The 19,066-nt window shown below is 43.0% G+C and overlaps 2 protein-coding genes across 3 annotated transcripts; both read right to left on the bottom strand.

Moving 5' to 3' along the window:
- LOC134874856 (hyaluronidase-5-like) lies at nt 1-6,833 on the bottom strand. Its single transcript, XM_063899085.1, has 4 exons — nt 6,610-6,833; nt 2,124-3,067; nt 1,796-1,885; nt 1-1,520 (listed from the first exon to the last, which is right to left on the bottom strand). The coding sequence occupies exons 2-4, from the start codon at nt 3,045-3,047 to the stop codon at nt 1,098-1,100; spliced, it is 1,437 nt and encodes a 478-aa protein (XP_063755155.1). The 5' UTR covers nt 3,048-3,067; nt 6,610-6,833; the 3' UTR covers nt 1-1,097.
- Nucleotides 6,834-8,284: 1,451 nt separating this feature from the next.
- Nucleotides 8,285-13,767, bottom strand: LOC134858330 (hyaluronidase-4-like). Of its 2 annotated transcripts, XM_063874164.1 has the most exons (4): nt 13,572-13,767; nt 11,567-12,489; nt 10,944-11,033; nt 8,285-8,831 (listed from the first exon to the last, which is right to left on the bottom strand). In XM_063874164.1, exons 2-4 carry the CDS (start codon nt 12,482-12,484, stop codon nt 8,502-8,504), a joined length of 1,338 nt encoding a protein of 445 aa, XP_063730234.1. In that variant the 5' UTR covers nt 12,485-12,489; nt 13,572-13,767; the 3' UTR covers nt 8,285-8,501. The 2 variants fall into 2 exon arrangements, with proteins under 2 accessions (XP_063730234.1, XP_063730242.1); XM_063874172.1 differs by lacking the exon at nt 13,572-13,767 and having other exon boundaries at nt 11,567-12,681.
- Between the last annotated feature and the right edge of the window lie 5,299 nt (nt 13,768-19,066).

Here is a 19,066-nt window from a genome sequence, read left to right as displayed (position 1 = left end):
TTGCAGCGACACAACGTTTTAATACATCTTACATTTTTCTGACTTGAAGCTAATGCTGCTTGGCAGAACTTCCAAGTGTGTAGCTCTAACTAACCTCTTACCTCTAAGTGCTTTCTACGGTCAGATTCATTGTAAATCAGACAGATCTGTTCCATTAATCTATTACAAAACATCTCAAATACAACAATAAAGCAGCCTCCTAATCTACTGTCATGTGCAACTTTGAAATCAAACTTTTGGTTCCTTTATTGGTCTTGAAAAAACCCACTTAGGTTTGTTTCTAGTCAGCCAATAAAGGGTGTTGTAGAAATGCTTTCCAATGCATCCTCAGTGTTTTACTGTCAGTTGTTTGTGTGTTTGGCATCTGTAGATCATCCATTGTCAGTGTGTAGGGACGGAGCTCTGCCTCCCTCTGCAGGAGAACCACCTGAACTGCAGCTCAGTACCTGCCGCTGCAGTCCGTCAGACAGATAAGTGGGAATAAAGCACATTTACTCAAATACTTCTGAGGCACTTGTACTTAATTGAGTATTTCCATTATGTGCTACTTATTATTCCTACCCCACTCAATTTTAGAGGGTAGTATTGCATTTTTACCCCAAAACATTTATTTGAAAACGCTGTGGTTTGATTGGTATAACCAATAGAAATAAAAGGGTTTGATGTTGCTGAGTAATTACAACATTGAATTGATTAACTTTTTATCAAAAATATTTTGCTGAATTTCTGCTTTTCAAGTGACTTTTTTAAATTAGTAAGTCGTTCAAAACCAAAAATGCTCAACCTCATGGAGGAACTGAATAGAAATGTTATTTACCAAAGTTGTGAGGGTTCATCCTCCAGGGATTACAAATATTTTTACTGGAACTAGCCAGTACAAACCCTTAATAATGATTATTATCGTGGTACTTTTGAAAGTGAGAGTTGCATCTCCCCCAAAAAACTAGTGTGAATGAGGCTAAGATGTTTGGCGAAACTAAATTATAAATATATTTAATACACAGTGCAAATATTAAATCAACATGCAAAATAATTATGAAATTGTCCTTTAACTGCCTGCAGCCTCTCGTCCTGTATCTCAGGTGTGTGTTTCTAATTTAAGTCCACGTGACGACACACTTCAGACCGAGCAGTATGATAACCAGCAGGAGGGGGCGGGGCTTATCTGCTCCTCTGTTCCTCGTGGTCACGGCGGCCGGTTGGACGGCGTTGAACATCGACGCGGAGCGGCACGGCGCCTCGCTGAAGCACATGCAGTCGAAGCTGTCGTTGAAGGATTTGACGTCGTCCAGCGAGTAGCCGTCGCCGCTGACGCTCAGCGGGCCGCCGCGGAGCCGTCGCTCGATCCGGTAGCGCCGCGGGTCGAGGTGCAGGAACACGTCGTCGTCCCAGCGCTTCCTCACGCAGCGGCCGCGGCCCTGACACAGCACGTCGCTGCAGAGACGCGACGCCGTCGTCACGTTCAGGATGTACGGGTTCATCACGTCCAGCAGGTGGCGGCGAGCGTCGAAGCAGGAGTCCTGGAGGGTTGTGGTGATATTGAGTCAGTTCAGTGAGACAATGCCTGCTTGAAATGCCAATTATCATCATGCATGTTACTTAAGAGAGAGTCTGAATTGAAACAGCAGCAGAGTTTGATGTGTAGCGTCCAGCCTCATCACGCCCTACAGATATGTGTATATAGAATATTGAGGAGTGATTTGGCTGCTAACCTGCTGTTAAGCTGCTGGTTAAATAGTTGTAAAATCATAGAGTAAGTTCCTGAAAACCCACAGCTATGGATGATGGTTCTTACCTCTGACTCGATGACGTTCATGTCTCCCCAGGAAACGACGCCAGCGGCACCGAGAGCTGCAGCTTCTCCTATCGTGTTCACCAGATCAAGCTGTAAGTAAAAAGAAAAAATAGCTAATCAGAGACGAGCAGGGAATGTTCCTCCATGCACACAACAAAAGATACCAACATAATGGTAAGTCCGGATAATAATTGATCTTGGGAACTGTTTTCTAAGAGAGTTTCTACAAACTCTTGAATGATATTCATCTTCTGAATGGAAATAGATGCTGCTCTTAGATACTTGAGTCTAAAGCTGATACTAATGTTCGACCCCAGGTGTGTCTGACCTCTGACATGTAGTTATCGATGCTGTCTTTGTACACGGGTCGGATGTAGGCGTAGACGGGGATGGAGTAGGAGCTCTTGGGGAGCATGGACACCCTCATGGCCTCCTGGATTCGATGCCGGACGAACCGCCGGGCCTGCTGGGAGTCCCTGAGCACCAGCTCCAGGTAAATGGAGGGAAAGAGCGCCGTGGATTCTTTCCAGAGCCACAGCAGCTTGTCGTTCCGTTGCTTCTCAATGGCCGGACACTCTCCGGTGAAGCCCTCCATGTCCTTGTTGTAGTCGTAGTTGTAGCAGTCGGGGTACAAGTAGTAACCCCAGAGCCTGTTTGGTCGCAGCCTTTTCCCGATGCGGATGGACCGGATAAAGTACTTTCTGGCGGCACGCTCGAACACGATCTTCGCCCGGTCTTCCGCTTCGTCTTCGGACAACGAGGCGTTCTTCTTCTGCACCGTCTCGATGGAGATCTGCCGGTAGATGTCCTTGCTGCCCCAGTTCCTGACCCACTGCGGCCTCCACTCCTCGAAGTCCAGCACGGCGAGGCCCGGGTGGTCATAGGGGATGTAGTGCTCGATGTCGTCTTCGGCCAGCTCGTGGTGCTCCTGCAGGTCGATGAGCTGCGGCAGACCCTCGTCGTACATCTCTCCGGTGTCTTCGTCCACGTACGGGAAGAGGCCGAAGCGGTCGCTGTAGAAGATGGACAGGCTCTGGTTGGTGGCCGTCTTCAGGGTGCTGCTGACGGAGTGGAAGTGCGAGAGGTCGAGCGGCATGCCGAAGCGGATTTCGCAGAGCTCGGTCGGAGCGTTCCACATGAAGAGGAAGGGGTGGCCGGGGTGGATCGGAGGATCCGTCCTCAGGGAGGTTTGGACGGAGGAAAGAAGCGCCAACAGGCGGAGGAAGACGGAGAAATACTGTAGTGGGTTCATGATGAAACTGGTGATCTGATCTGTGAGGAAAAGAAGCAGAACGCAGGTGAGAAAAAAGATATGAGGATTGGAAGTTGTAGGTTTTGGTCACAATAAGTAAAAAGGTATTATCAGCGAAATGTACCTACAGAATCTAAAGTGAAAGTACTCACTCTGGAAAAAATTGCCTCCCTTTTTGATATATGGCTATATATTTGCCCTAACCACATTTTCAGTTGTAGACAAAAAAAAAGATTGATGTAAGACTAAGAATACGGAAGCCGAGAATGGCCATGGAAGTTTAATTTTTGTCGTTATGTCGTGATGACGACTTATTATCTCGATATAACAAAGATCGTTTTCTTGTGATAACGAATTCATTTATAATATGTTCTACCTGATTTCAACCCACAAGAGCTGCCACAAACGGCTTCTGTAGCCACTGGCTGTAGGGTTAGCCTCCCGGTAAGTTACACTTCATGTTAGCTTGTTTACTTGACTGGGTTTGTTTAGGGGCTACCGGTTAGCAGATGAGAGGCTGACTAACTCCTATCTATCCGGCTGCTTCAGATAAGGTAACGTAAATCTTTGTTATATCGAGATAATAATGCATAACAAAGAGAAAATCCATGGCCGTTCTCGGCTTCAGATAATACTCCCCCTTTCTGTCTTAGCTTTTTCTCATATTGGATCATTTAAAGGTTTGAACCTCAAACAGACGGTCCATTAGTTTGATGTTTAGAGACACATTCTGTTAAAGGGTTATTCTGAAAAGTGACAAAAGCTGTCGGGTCGGATGTAGGCGTAGACGGGGATGGAGTAGGAGCTGTTGGGGAGCATGGACACCCTCATGGACTCCTGGATTCGATGCCGGACGAACGGCCGGGCCTGCTGGGAGTCCCTGAGCACCAGCTCCAGGTAGATGGAGGGAAAGAAATTCATCGGAGTGGAGTTAAAGCTCTCACTCAGCTTTTGTGCTTTTAGTCCAAAAGTGTTCCCTCGGAAACACAATACAACAACAAACTAGATACAACCTGTTTGCATATTACAAAGCCAGACAGACAGAAAGCGTGTTGACACACGAGCCGTTTCCTTCTGCTTTACACAACTTCAGAATGAAGCTGCATTTTTGTTTGTTTACCCCTTAAACCGGAGTGACCATCATTGTTTTGTGTTTTAAGAAATGTTTAAGCTTTCTTTTATTTCTGGAGATTTTGATCTTGCTGATGTCTAAAATGATGAAGATAATTAAGTGTAACACAGTCCAGACTGCACAACTATTTAAAGGATTGCCATGAAATGTGGAACAAGACCCTGTTCGATTAATTGTAATAATTCCTTGATTTTGGCGCCTTCATCAGATAAAAAAAGTACTTTCAACACTTAAATAATATCCAAAACAAATGAGACTGCTAGCATCGTCAACTGTACAGTGTATTTGATGCTAATTAGCAAATATTAGCATGCTAACTCGCTAAATAAGATTGTTAATTGAAGTTTTTGACTTAAAAATGATCGTATTTCTCTAATAATGACCTGTCACATGTTTGGAATTGACCAATCAGAATCAAGTCTTCAACTAAGCCGTGTTAGAACGACCAATCTTAGCATTTAGCTTAAAGCGCTGCATATCTATACCTTGTTTCAACATAATGAGAAACATTTAAAGAGGTTAAATCAACAAAGTTTGCAGGTTTGCAGGATTGTATTTAGCTTTAGCTTTGAGGCTAACCCTGAGGATAGCACACCTGTTCAACAGCTCACCTGGCTCAACCCCAGGAAGCAGAGTGATTATCAGAGGAAGTCCAGGGCAAAGAAAAGCAGGAACCTTTGAACCGACTGTCTCTGGTGGATGTATTTTTATTTAAATGTTGCATTCTGATGTCATTACAGCAAAGAGAAGGTGTTGCTGTTCAAAATAAATGTGAAATTAACCTCAGAGCTTCATATTTAAAAGAAACAGTGAGTCCCGCATGTTTTTTAAGGACGTTTCTGAACGGTTTCACTCAATACACAGGTGAGTTTAATATCAGAAAGTCAAAAGGGTTTGAAATATTCTGTATTTTACGTGTTATTAGTAGTACAGAAACTCCTGCATGATTAAAAACAAGTCACAGCTCTTCATCGAATCTGTTTGGTTTGATTTAAAACAGACGCGTCCCACTTTGACTAATTTCCGTTGATTGATATGTTGGTAATTTTGTGTTAAATTAGATGTAATAATGATGATAATAATGACGAGGGATAAAAAGTTTCAAATATAAACATTCTAAGTTCATTCCCTGCAGGATTCAGACCCTCGCTGATGGGAGAGAATGTAAATGAAACGTCTATTTAAAATCATCTGTTTGATTCGGTCAGCTGATCATATCAGCGAGTTTGTTGACTAAATGTACAGTTTTATAAAGATGTTCACACTTTAATACAACTTTCAGGAGAAGTTTTCGGGTCTTTATTTACATTTGTTTGTTTTGGGGGTTTCATATTTTGGTACAGATGGACTTTTGTAGTGTGGAAAGTAAATAGTTCCCACTGTTAGATAAGCTTGATCGGCAGGAGTGACCTACAGATGAGTCCAACCCATAGAAAAAACGTGGAGAAAGTGTGTGAGAGAGAGAGAGTGTGTGTGACAGAGTGATGCAAAACAGCTGGGAGAGATTCTGCTCAGGGAACCTGTTGTTCTGAATGAAGGTGCTGCTTTTTCCTCAACATTACTCCATCAAGACGACAGCAGATTAGATTTGATTCAAGAGGAACGATGCGAGTACATCGCGAACATCTTTGAATCGCAGAGACAGACGCCTCACCTGAACCCTACACTATGCATGTTCCTCCTCCTGTGAGGACGGCTGTGTCTCATACAAACAGGACGATAAATAAAAACAGAAACAAAATCTTCTGGAAAAACTTCTATCTTGGCAAAAACACGAGGGACACGGCACCACATGTGTGACTTCAGGGAAGATTTATGTGACATATTTTAATATCCTGCAGATAAAAAGCTGACAGAGGCATGAAGGCTCAGCAGATTCACTTATGGGCAGCAACTGTTTACAGATGCTACAGATACACATAGTAAAAAGTGTAAAAGAAAATCTGTTTGTCGCGTGCAAATTTCTACGGGTACGTAGAAAAGAAATGATCACATCCAGAATGAAAACTAAAGCTGTAAAACAAATGAGTGGAAAACACACTTTTTCTTCTGTTAAATAGATGCTTTTTGAGGTTTTCCCTTTGTACTATAAACTTGTAAAATGGTCAATAATGAGTGCTTTCAACTTGTACTCAGTTCGAATACAAGTTGCTGATATTACTTTTGATATTAACCCATGACTTTTACTTGCAATGCCGTATTTTTAGACTGTGGTATTACTACTCGAACTTAAGTCAAAATACTTCCTCCACCTGTGTCACTTCAGTATCTAGGCAGATTACAGACTGACAGTTTAAGGATGTCTTCTTTATAAACTACTCCTCTTCTGATTCATATCAAAGGAACACAGAGTTGTTCAGGTTCAGAAAAACACAGATGAACCTTTGAACCCTGAGACCCTTAAATGAGACGTCATTCGTTAGCACCTACCTGCTGCGGTGGTCTTATCGTCCAAACGTCTTTAAAATATTACTTCAGTGAGCCGCTCCTCGGGGTGTAAATAGCTCTTCTGTAAATATCTGTTGCAGGAGCTTCAATTACAGGCGTGTGGAAACTTGTCAGGGAGAATGATCTGCAGGTTCGACGGGGTGTTCTGCTTTTTATTAGGACGTCCTAATGTGGACACGTTCCTCCTTCCCTTTCCTCTGAGGAAGATCCAGGCTGAGGACCATGTGGACACACACACTGGTGTTTATATCCGAAGTTTTGGTTGGGACACGCAAAAGAATGCAGGGAGAATTTTAACTCGTTGGAAATGTACTGTGCTGAAGGAAATCTACTCCATCCCGTCAGCAGAGTAATGAATCACAGGAAAAACAAGAAGCCCTATCATAGATAATCATTGCACTCTGCTGCAAATTACAATAACTGTCAACAGATTCTGAGCTGGATTTCAACCCCATTGGATTTTGTCGAGGAGGCCCTTGAGATGCTCTAGAGGGAGCTCTTTTTCTATTTAGTTTAACACAATTTGAAAAGGTGGTAATTAGATATCATATCTTAGTGAGTTTCCCCTCCACTACCAGCCTCATCAACAAGGCCCGGGACCCCCCACTGACACTTCAGCCATCATATGGACTGCGTTACACTAATGCTGGCTTTCATTTATTTCGTGTAAGTATTGCCTCTTCTGCAAAACCCTCCAAATATTTTTGCACATTTGAACACAAGCCACCTCTCATCCACTTCCATATCCATACTGCACATATTTTAGTTTATTATTCCAAGTAGTTTTCAACACTTTACTGCACCTAGTTTTTTGGTATATCCAGATTCCATTTCTTTAACGTAGAATAACTGGGTAACACTTTACTTGAATGGGTGTTCATAAGACTGACATAACACTGTCATAACCATGACATCACACCTGTCCTAAACATTAATGCTTACTGATGACAGTTGTCGTTAAATGTCGTTCGGTAAGTTATGTCACTTTTGATGCACAGGTGACATTGTTTGAGATGTCCTTGTTATGACAACTTGACATAAACCAAGACAACAACACCTGTCATAAACCTGTCATAGCAGACCGAACTGTCAAACTCAAGAAAAGCGTTTAGCTTGATATGTTAGCGCGACATGAAACCGTCATATATGGAGGTCTGCTATGACATGTTTGTGATGGTTCTGTTGCTTTATGTCAAGTTGTCATAACAAGGACATCTCAAACAATGTCACCTGTGCATCAAAAGTGACATAACTTACCGAATGACGCTTAAAGACAACTGTCATCAGTATTCATTCATGTTAAGACAGGTGTGATGTCAGTCTTATGAACACCCATTCAAGTAAAGTGTTACCTATAACTGTGTTTACGTGTGTATGTACCCCAACATACATTCCTCGTTGTTGTGTCCAAGGCATGTGGGTGTCTTGACCTAGACTTGTCTACTTTTCGACTTGGACTTGTCTTGGTGTGTGTGTTTTTTCACTTGGACTTGTCTTTGTTTTCTTGGTATTTTAATTCAGATTCCACTTCTTTGTCTTGTCTGTGTTGTGACTCACTCTTTGTAATACTGTTTTGATTTGGACTTAATGGAGTCATCACTGTTTTGCTTTAGTGTAGAACTGTGTGTCAATAAAAGCACAAGAAAAGGAAAGAAAATAGATTTCAGACAATCATTTATTTGGTTGCATTTTGTTTATTCAATTCCAGTAAATCACAAATGTGTCTGAACTGGGAAAGCCAAACAAAGTCAATACATTGCTGATGATCAAATGTAGATCATTTAATTAAATTAAAGACAACATTAAACATTAAATGACAACGTAATGAACTCTGTGGATCAGCAGGAGGTCTTATCCTGAAAACATTGAACTGATTAAACCCAGATTTGCTTGATCTTGGTGGGAATCACCAGTTTGGGGGTGCAACTCTCCCTGGCGTAGCACTGACAGGTGAAGTGTTCCTCCCACACCTTCAGGTCGTCGGCGGAGGGAATGCCGACTGCGACGTACTTCGTGTCGGCCTGCAGGATGCTGAAGTGGTCGGGGTTCAGGTGGAGGTAGTGGCTGCATTCGTAGTTCTTCCTGACGCAGCGACCGTTCCCCTGGCACAGCACCTCGCTGCACAGCTTGGCAGCCGCCGTCACATTGGCGACGTACGGGTTGAAGGTGGAGGTCAGGTATTCAGACAGAGACGCACAGGAAGCCTGAAGAGAGGGGAGGGGTAAAGGTGACTCAGGTAGATAGTGTGGTGCAAAGATTACATATTTTTGTTGCCCAAGAAGCCAACGACAAAAAACAAAAGGTATTTGTCCCATGTCACCACCGCTAAGCTAAAGGTGGCTAATGTTGGGCTATAAAGGACCTACAGCATGGTCACATGACTTCACGTCACCACCGCTAAGCTAAAGGAGGCTAATGTTGGGCTATAAAGGACCTACAGCACGGTCACATGACTTCACGTCACCACCGCTAAGCTAAAGGTGGCTAATGTTGGGCTATAAAGGACCTACAGCACGGTCACATGACTTCACGTCACCACCGCTAAGCTAAAGGAGGCTAATGTTGGGCTATAAAGGACCTACAGCACGGTCACATGACTTCACGTCACCACCGCTAAGCTAAAGGAGGCTAATGTTGGGCTATAAAGGACCTACAGCACGGTCACATGACTTCACGTCACCACCGCTAAGCTAAAGGTGGCTAATGTTGGGCTATAAAGGACCTACAGCACGGTCACATGACTTCACGTCACCACCGCTAAGCTAAAGGAGGCTAATGTTGGGCTATAAAGGACCTACAGCACGGTCACATGACTTCACGTCACCACCGCTAAGCTAAAGGAGGCTAACGTTGCGCTATAAAGGAACTACAGCACGGTCACATGACTTCACGTCACCACTGGTAAGCTAAAGGTGGCTAATGTTGGGCTATAAAGGAACTACAGCACGGTCACATGACTTCACATCACCACCGCTAAGCTAAAGGTAGCTAATGTTGGGCTATAAAGGAACTACAGCACGGTCACATGACTTCACGTCACCACCGCTAAGCTAAAGGAGGCTAATGTTGGGCTATAAAGGACCTACAGCACGGTCACATGACTTCACGTCACCACCGCTAAGCTAAAGGAGGCTAACGTTGGGCTATAAAGGAACTACAGCACGGTCACATGACTTCACATCACCACTGGTAAGCTAAAGGTGGCTAATGTTGGGCTATAAAGGAACTACAGCACGGTCACATGACTTCACATCACCACCGCTAAGCTAAAGGCGGCTAATGTTGGTCTAAAAAAGAACTACAGCACGGTCACATGACTTCACATCACCACCGCTAAGCTAAAGGAGGCTAATGTTGGGCTATAAAGGAACTACAGCACGGTCACATGACTTCACGTCACCACGCTAAGCTAACGGCGGCTAATGTTGGGCTATAAAGGAACTACAGCACGGTCACATGACTTCACGTTTCCACCGCTAAGCTAAAGGTAGCTAATGTTGAGCTATAAAGGAACTACAGCACGGTCACATGACTTCACGTCACCACCGCTAAGCTAAAGGTAGCTAATGTTGGGCTATAAAGGAACTACAGCACGGTCACATGACTTCACGTCACCACGCTAAGCTAACGGCGGCTAATGTTGGGCTATAAAGGAACTACAGCACGGTCACATGACTTCACGTTTCCACCGCTAAGCTAAAGGTAGCTAATGTTGAGCTATAAAGGAACTACAGCACGGTCACATGACTTCACGTCACCACCGCTAAGCTAAAGGTAGCTAATGTTGGGCTATAAAGGAACTACAGCACGGTCACATGACTTCACGTCACCACCGCTAAGGTATAGTGGTGAGTGATCAATCGTGCATCCATCAGACAGACTGTGCATTTACATTTCCAGTAATATAGCTGCAAACTAAGATACACAAGAGCAGAAAAGTGAGATGAGTTTTTTCACATCTGTCAGGCGAGATAACAAACACTGCAACATCACAGCTGTCAGTTCCTCCTTAAACAGGAAACACATGTAGGTTAATTATTTGCTGATTAATGCCCGGTCATCTGTGTTCCTGTTCTCAGACCTTTGAAGAATGTTTCACACACAGTATGTCCTCGTGGCTGCAGACACACACAAACTTTTAAAAGTCTTTAAGATTGTGATTATATATATTCAGCCACCCCGAGTTTACACAGAACTCTTTTTTTTTATATACCAATTGCAATGCCTTTGTTGTATTTCCGTCATTTACACCTAACACAAACTCATTAAGAGAGTAAAGAAGGCCCTTTGCACTGGGATCAGGCCAGTGTGTTTACCTTGCTGTTGTAGTCTCTGGTTCCTCCCCACATTATGACCCCAGAAGCTCCCACAGCTGCAGACTCTCCAATGGTGCTCAACAAGTCGGTCTGAAAGAAACCCAACCACACAGAGATTCAACATTTCTTAACAAAATTGTTGCACTCCTAATAATCTGTTAAATGCTTAAAGGAACTACAGCACGGTCACATGACTCCACGTCTCCACCGCTAAGCTAAAGGTGGCTAATGTTGGGCTATAAAGGAACTACAGCACGGTCACATGACTCCACGTCACCACCGCTAAGCTAAAGGTGGCTAATGTTGGGCTACAAAGGAACTACAGCACGGTCACATGACTTCACGTCACCACCGCTAAGCTAAAGGCGGCTAATGTTGGGCTATAAAGGAACTACAGCACGGTCACATGACTCACGTTGCCACCGCTAAGCTAAAGGAGGCTAATGTTGGGCTATAAAGGAGCTACAGCACGGTCACATGACTTCACGTCTGCCACCGCTAAGCTAAAGGCAGCAAAACCATTGACTTAAAGACGAGGAAACAGGAAGTACTTAAATGCTAACACGTTGGGACCCATTCTTGCACCACTCTTCTTCGGAGCCAGGATAGATTTGAATTTTCACCTTGCTCTGGAAGATCTCAGTTTGGTCCCGGTACAGAGGTCTGGAGTAGACGTAGATCGGCACCGTGTAAGGACGCTTCGGCAGCGCGGCGACCCTCAGCGCCTCGTGGACACGGTTACGGACGAACAGCGCGGCTTTGGGGGAGTTCCTCATGGACTTACGCAGGTAGATGGAGGGGAAGAGGGCGGTGCTCCTTTTCCACAGCCACATCAGCTGGTCGTTCTGGTTCTGGATCTTCTTGGGGCACTTCCCCGTGTAGTCTTTCTTCTCCCAGTCGTAGTTGAAGCAGTCTGGTAGCAGGTAGAAGCCCCAGCGGCGGCTCGGACGCTCCGTTATCCCGAGTTCGATGGTCTCCTCCATGAAGCGACGCCCTGCCAGTTGGAATTGTTTCTTTGCAAACTTTGATATTTTATCCGAGGACAAAAACGGGAAGATCTGCATGGCTTTATTGATGGACAGGTTCTTATAAATTCTTTTGGATCCCCAGTTCTGGTCCCACAGGGGGCGCCAGGCCTCCCAGTCGATGACCGCCAGCCCCGGAGCGTTATCCTGGGAGATGGAGCGATCGATTTGACCCTTGGCCTTGAGGAGATGCTCCGTGATGTTCCCGTTCTGAGGGACTCCGCCTTCGTACTGCTTGTGTTTCTTGATGTCGACTTTAGGGTAGAGGCCGAGGAGGTTCTCGTAGTACAGGGTGAGGAATTGACCGGGCACCAGATTGGGCGTGGTCACCGCCTGGAAGGCCGCGGTGTCCAGAGGGATCTCCAGTCGTTGGCACATGCTGGTCGGGGCGTTCCATATGACCACGAAGGGGTGGTCGCGGATTAGCGGCGGCTCGGTGTGTGGCAGAGGGAGGTGGGTGGCGTTAGATGTGATGACACAGAGGGCGATGGAGGACAGGAGGGACGAGGTATTCATGTTGGCTGTGGACAAATGGAGGAGAGACAATTTACGCTTAGTCCTAATTAAAGCCCAACAGAATCAACCTCTCCACTCCTAAAAACATCCCAAATCTGTTAGTGTTTACAGGAAGGGGACAGACAAACCTTCTGCTTTCCATTCATTTATTAGAACACTTATTTATACTCCTTTATTTATGTGACAGCGGCTCCATTTACAATAATGATATACAAAAAAGAAAAAAAAGAATAAAGAATAAAACAATATCTTCAGAATTTAAAGCAAAAATATGCAAACATTTACAACAAAAAAAATAAAAATAAAAAGTTTGAGCAAAAAGAATATAATAAAAATAATATCAACATGAAAATCTCAAATGTGCAATAAAAAGATAAACTAAAACAAAACTAGTTCAGGGAAAATGTGCAGATTTGACTAATGTAACACAACAATGAGAATCTAAAAAAATGTTTGAAGTAAAATCAGTACAGCGATGAAAGTGTACACAGAATCGATAAGTGTTATAATTTTACAGGTTGCATTATCAATTAACGTGCAAGATCCCAATCGGAGGACTTATTGTAAAAGTGTGCTTGTTACTCAAAATGGAAATGGAAACGTGTTTGCTTCAAATTATCTTCGTGTTGATGAATTTAACTTTAGTAAAATGAGAGACCACATGTTCCCTAAAAACTCCTTTGTGTGCTTTGCAAAGCTGAATATAAAGCCAATTATCGGCTGAATATGAACTAAAGGGAAGGTTTCAACGTTATTTTATTTAGTTTTATTCAAAATTGGAGCAACCGTCAAAAAACCAAACTTTTTTTTCTTGATTTATTTCCTTTTCTCTAATCTTTAAAGACTTGACATTTCGTAGAGATAAAGTTTCCTACTGCAGATAACAGATTATATAAAAGGACTTTAGCCTTTAATGCATAAAATAATCACATTCAAAAGATATTTTACAAAAACTCCCCAAATCTTCCTATAATCAACTCCATATCATTAATACATGTTCAGTTATCAGATTGATCAAACTAGAAACAATGACAAGATATCTTTAGCCGTATTTTATACATTTCCTCAACATGTCATCAGCTCCTACCTGCTGCCGTCTTCTGAAGGACTCGTCACTGTGTCTGAACTCCTTCTGTTTTCTGCAGCTTCTCGTGTCAAACTGTTTCCTCTCTGATCGATCTTTATCTGCTCGCCGTCCAGAAATCACTCACATGCTGAGGTCAGCGCCTTCTTCATGTTTGTCACAGTAACACCTTTGTTGTGTTGTTTTGAAATTGCAATTCGATGCACATTTACAATCACAAGTTAATGTTCACTTAAACATACGGGACACTTTAGAAAACATCGCTTTTTAGGAGTTTTGCTTCCTTTCAGACAAGTAGAAATCAGAAAACACATTCAGGTCTTTGTTTCATTAACTGTGTCTTTTGTGACTGTAGATTTTTCCTTAGTTTACCAAAAGTGAGCATTGGATAAAACCTCATTTCCAGATATAATCACACAAAAACAGTTGTCTCAACGTCAGTAATGAACCAGGGAAGTTAGAAGGTGATATTTAACCTGTCGTGTAACGTGCAGGTCATTTTAAAATCATATCTTTAAGGTGGTTTTATCAGAATTAGATATTCGATAGCTGTTATAGATTTTCTCTTGTATGTAAGTCACAGTTTGACTTACATACAAGAGAAAACGTGTCACTTCCTGCCTGAACAATAACTCTTTTCACTCCACAGATCTGTTCTATTAATTCAGGTTTTCCTTTTTCTTTGTAATTCAAAACAAATAAGACTTCAGGGTACATTTCTGTTCCCCTTGCAAGATATATTTAGAAGGAAGATTTTAGTTCATTACAAGTCACCATAAGGGCCATACTGCATATCAGCTTCCTCTTTTTTATTCACTTTATGTAGCACCACCCTTTTTCAGTTCCGGTTCAAACAGTCATGTCTCCATCTATTGTAAACCATTCATTTGATTTGAGGTCATTGCAGATGCACTGCAGTGATCCCGTGTTTTTACAGCATCCATCCTCTGTCAGTGGCTGGCAGGATGACACATGACGACGGCCTAAAATCTTGCATGAGGAACATTTAAAGGTAACTCTGTTGTGTATTTTGCTGTAGATGGCCCTGCTATGAGGAGCTTAGAAAAGTACCAAAGCACATGAGCATGCCCACTAAAGCTCATGTGGAAGGTTTATAATAACTTTCACAGAAGGGTAGATAAAGGTCCATAGGGTTAAATATTCATTTAGAGACCCAACGCTGCCAGTGCGCTATTTAGCTAGCGAACGTTAGCTATCTACCTTCCTACCTACATACCTACCTACCTATTCTACCTATCCACCTATCCACCTATCCACCTATCCACCTCTATCCATCTATCATCTATCCATCTATCCATCTATCCATCTATCCACCTATCCACCTACCTATCCACCTACCCAACTATCCACCTATCCACCTATCTATCCATCTATCCATCTATCCATCTATCCACCTATCCACCTACCTATCCACCTACCCAACTATCCACCTATCCACCTACCTATCCATCTATCCACCTATCCACCTATCAACCTATCCACCTACCCACCTATCCACCTATCCACCTATCTACCCACCTATCCACCTATCCACCTATCTATCAACCTATCCACCTACCTATCCACCTACCCACCTACCCACCTATCCACCTATCTACCCACCTATCCACCTATCCACCTATCCATCTATCCACCTATCCACCTACCCACCTATCCACCTATCCACCTATCTACCCACCTATCCACCTATCTATCAACCTATCCACCTACCTATCCATCTATCCACCTATCCACCTACCCACCTACCCACCTATCCACCTATCCACCTATCTACCCACCTATCCACCTATCCACCTATCCACCTATCTATCCACCTATCCACCTATCCACCTATCTATCCACCTATCCATCTATCCACCTACCCACCTATCCACCTACCTATCCATCTATCCACCTATCCACCTATCCACCTATCCACCTATCCACCTATCCACCTACCTATCCATCTATCCACCTATCCACCTACCTATCCATCTATCCACCTATCCACCTACCTATCCATCTATCCACCTATCCACCTACCTATCCATCTATCCACCTATCCACCTACCTATCCATCTATCCACCTACCCACCTATCCACCTATCCATCTATCCACCTATCCACCTATCCACCTATCCCTACCCATCCATCCACCCATCCATCCATCCACCCATCTTGTTCATGGCTCTCGTTATTTAAATTGAAATGACTTCGATTGGACTTGCTGAACCTTTGTCAACCGAACCTTTCACTTCCCGTCTGATATTTCAAAAATTGTGCAAGCCTTGCCTTTCTCTTCCGGTGGAAACTTCCTTTGTTTTGTGGCTGATAAATATTGCTATATCTGGTCATGTCGTTTTAGAGTGTGGGGTAATTTTCCTGAGTCATCCTCCGTGGAAACAGTCAGAGTCTCCCCTCTTCCTCTTTTCATTCCTCCTACAAACAGACACCAGCTGGTTTGAGGATTCAGGGCTTCCCAGTTTGTTGCTTTGGAATTGGAAACTCCAGGATGACTTCAGTGTTTATGTAAATGCACTTAAAACCCCCCCCCTCAGGACATATTTTACATACAATAATGAAACTCTTAAGGCTTCCAGCTTAGGTTGCCCAAGTTGTTCCTCTGATAATTAAAGATGGCTGCACACATCCTGTTTTTATTTGCACAGAATTGATACGGAGAGTCAGGTGGTTCGAAGAGAAAGTCTTTATTTGCAGTGCATTTACATTCAGGTAACATTTTCCAAGTGTTGCATAGTCCTTTGTTGCATATGTGGTTTTACAATCTTCAGAGATAAAACAAACTTCACTTGAAGGCTGGTTTGAGATGAGCGTACCGTCCCAGGGTCAGTGGTGCAGAGACCTGCTGTGACAGATGCTACATGTTTACTTTTTAAAGAACAGAGCGTTACAGAAACCATAACCCTAATCCTAACGAGTCATAGGACATCTTTGGGATGAACAGATCCAGAACCAGGTCTAAGGTCTAGCCTGTGGTGAATGTTGATTGGACCCCGAAGAGTTCTCCAGTTCCAGTTTCTAGAGGTATTCTAGAGACTAATCGACAGAAAGTTACAGAAACTAAACCTTCATTAGAAGTCTTTGGGATCACCAGATCCAAAACCAGGCCCAAGGTCTACCTCTTCTCTGAATTTGGTTCGATTTCAACTCCTTCCAGTTCTCTAAGCTGTAGTGAATGTTGATTGGACTCCAAATAGTTCTCCAGTTCCAGTTTCTAGAGGTCTTTTTCTTAATATGATTGAACTCTTAATCCGTAGCTGCAGGAACGTACAGTAAAAGTGTATTACGACAGGATTGATTGTATTAAAATGGAAAACAGTCTTGCTTTTGAGTCAAAGTTGAAGAAACTCAACCTTCATTAGAAGTCTTTGGGATCCAGAACCAGGTCTCAGGTCTACCTCTGCCATGGATTTAGTTTGATTGATTTAAAGTGCACCAGATCTCTCATCAGAAGCAAATGAAGAGCAGATATCCAGTTCTAGTCTCTAGAGGTCTTTTTCTGACAACTGCTGAAAAAAGTTGTGTTTAGACTAAGCAAAAAGTGAATATGAAGGGTTTGATTTTCTAAAACTTGGAAACTGTTGGACTTGCTATGAGTGGTGGTGTGGTGTATTAAATCGGTTCATAATACAGCTAGTTACTCTCTGAGGTCATGAAGAGTGCAGAGAAGACGTCGTTCAGGGGCCCTATGGGGGCAGTCGGAGGTTGTACGTTAGGGGGCCGCTATGAACGGACCCATGTCACTTAGTGAGGCATACATTGTTATTGATTACCTCCTGTGAGCACACACACTTTGGACATGCACACACATTTTTCTCCTATAAATTGCACAAAGACTGTTCGGGGGGACTTCCACAACCGGCTCTGGGAACCTCGTATTGCCCGTGCTGGGGTATGATGCTATGCTGTTGTAATAAACCGTATTATATACAAGCTGGTGTCTCCGGAGACTTCTTCATCATCATATACTTCAGTGGCAAGAACAGAGCTGAAGATATATTTGAAATAGTTCATAATATTTTCACTTTTGCCAAAGAAAGGGCTTTTCTCGAATGGACTTTGGCCTCCCAAATGAGTCTTTTCTGATCTTTAATTGAGGATTTAAAGCTCCAGAAGAAGCCAGAGCACTGAATGGAAATGGTTTTTGTCAGCTTTGGCATCTCTGTTAGCTTCTATGTTCTGTTTGCTCAAGCTTGAATTGTTCCAGACAAAATGAAGAGAGAAAAGCCAGATAATTTAAAACAACTGGAGGCATCAACGCTCAGGAATGGAACATGTTTTTTTCCGACTCTTTCTTAGTACAAAGTATTTGTGCAGCTTTCCCCTTTGTCATGGTTTTGCAACAGATGATTCTTCTTTGGCAAGAACTAGGCATTGAAGAAACACAGGAAGCCTCTTTGTCATCATTATAATTCAGATACAGTATGTGCCATCTCTTACTTCCTGTTCAGTGTTTCGTCAGTGTGTTGGATTCTTCCAAACTCAGATATAGTAACACCAACCTCTGTAATATGACTAAAACACAGACCTGATCCTCTTCTCCTTATATCCATATAGAAAGGATACAGGTATTTGGAAGTCCATAGCACCTCTAACATATGTCCCATTAGTTTAAAATATGTGGCGTTTCCTGGCAGTATAAAGGTAAGTAACAGTACAAAGAACTACACACTTCATCTACGTATAATGCCATGTGCAACAACAGCACATCAAGTGTCATGGGGTTAGAAATAAACCAACAGCAAATCTTAAAGGATGTCTTTAAAGTCCCCACAGACCACGCGTCTCATATTAGTGATTATCTTACCTACATATGGCTGTGAGGAGTAGCACCCTTTGGTTTTTAGATTATAGTTATGGCCATTGTACCTCCATAAAACAAAGATGGAGGATCATGTCTCCGTTCCTAGGCTCTGCAGACGCTAGAAGATCCCCTCATTGTCACTCATGTATTTCTAACAATCCTGGAAGAATGGATGCAGTTGTTGGCTGGATAGGCAGTGCAGATTGTTGCAGAGGTCAAACACAGTTCACCTGAGGTAAAACCAACCAAACCTTCATTTGCAAAATAAATGTCCTGTTACTTTTTAACTGAGCAGCTGTTTTCATTTCACATTGAACACCATTGGTTGAGTATTTTTCCTCCACTCGGCAGCATGTGGTGGTATTTCCTTTCAATGGCCACCAGCAATACTAAACTGGCATTGGTTAGCATGACACGTCTCCTAAAGGATGAACCCTACACACTTTGGTAATCACTTGCCTGTTCCTGTAGCGCCACCATGAGGTCGACTTTGGTGTTTTTAATGAAATGTCTTAAAATTGATTGGATGGTTTGCTTTAACAATTGCTAAAAACATTTAACCCCCCCCCCCCACAGGAAAGATGTTGACATATATGCAGAGGTGTAAAGTCACTAAGTAGATTTACTAAAGTACTTAAATACAATTCTGAGGTACTTGTACTTTTACTCCACT

This window comes from Eleginops maclovinus, chromosome 2 (genome assembly GCF_036324505.1).
Source record: "Eleginops maclovinus isolate JMC-PN-2008 ecotype Puerto Natales chromosome 2, JC_Emac_rtc_rv5, whole genome shotgun sequence".
In the NCBI taxonomy this organism is placed as follows: Eukaryota; Metazoa; Chordata; class Actinopteri; order Perciformes; family Eleginopidae; genus Eleginops; species Eleginops maclovinus.
This window is presented reverse-complemented; position numbering and strand designations above follow the sequence as displayed.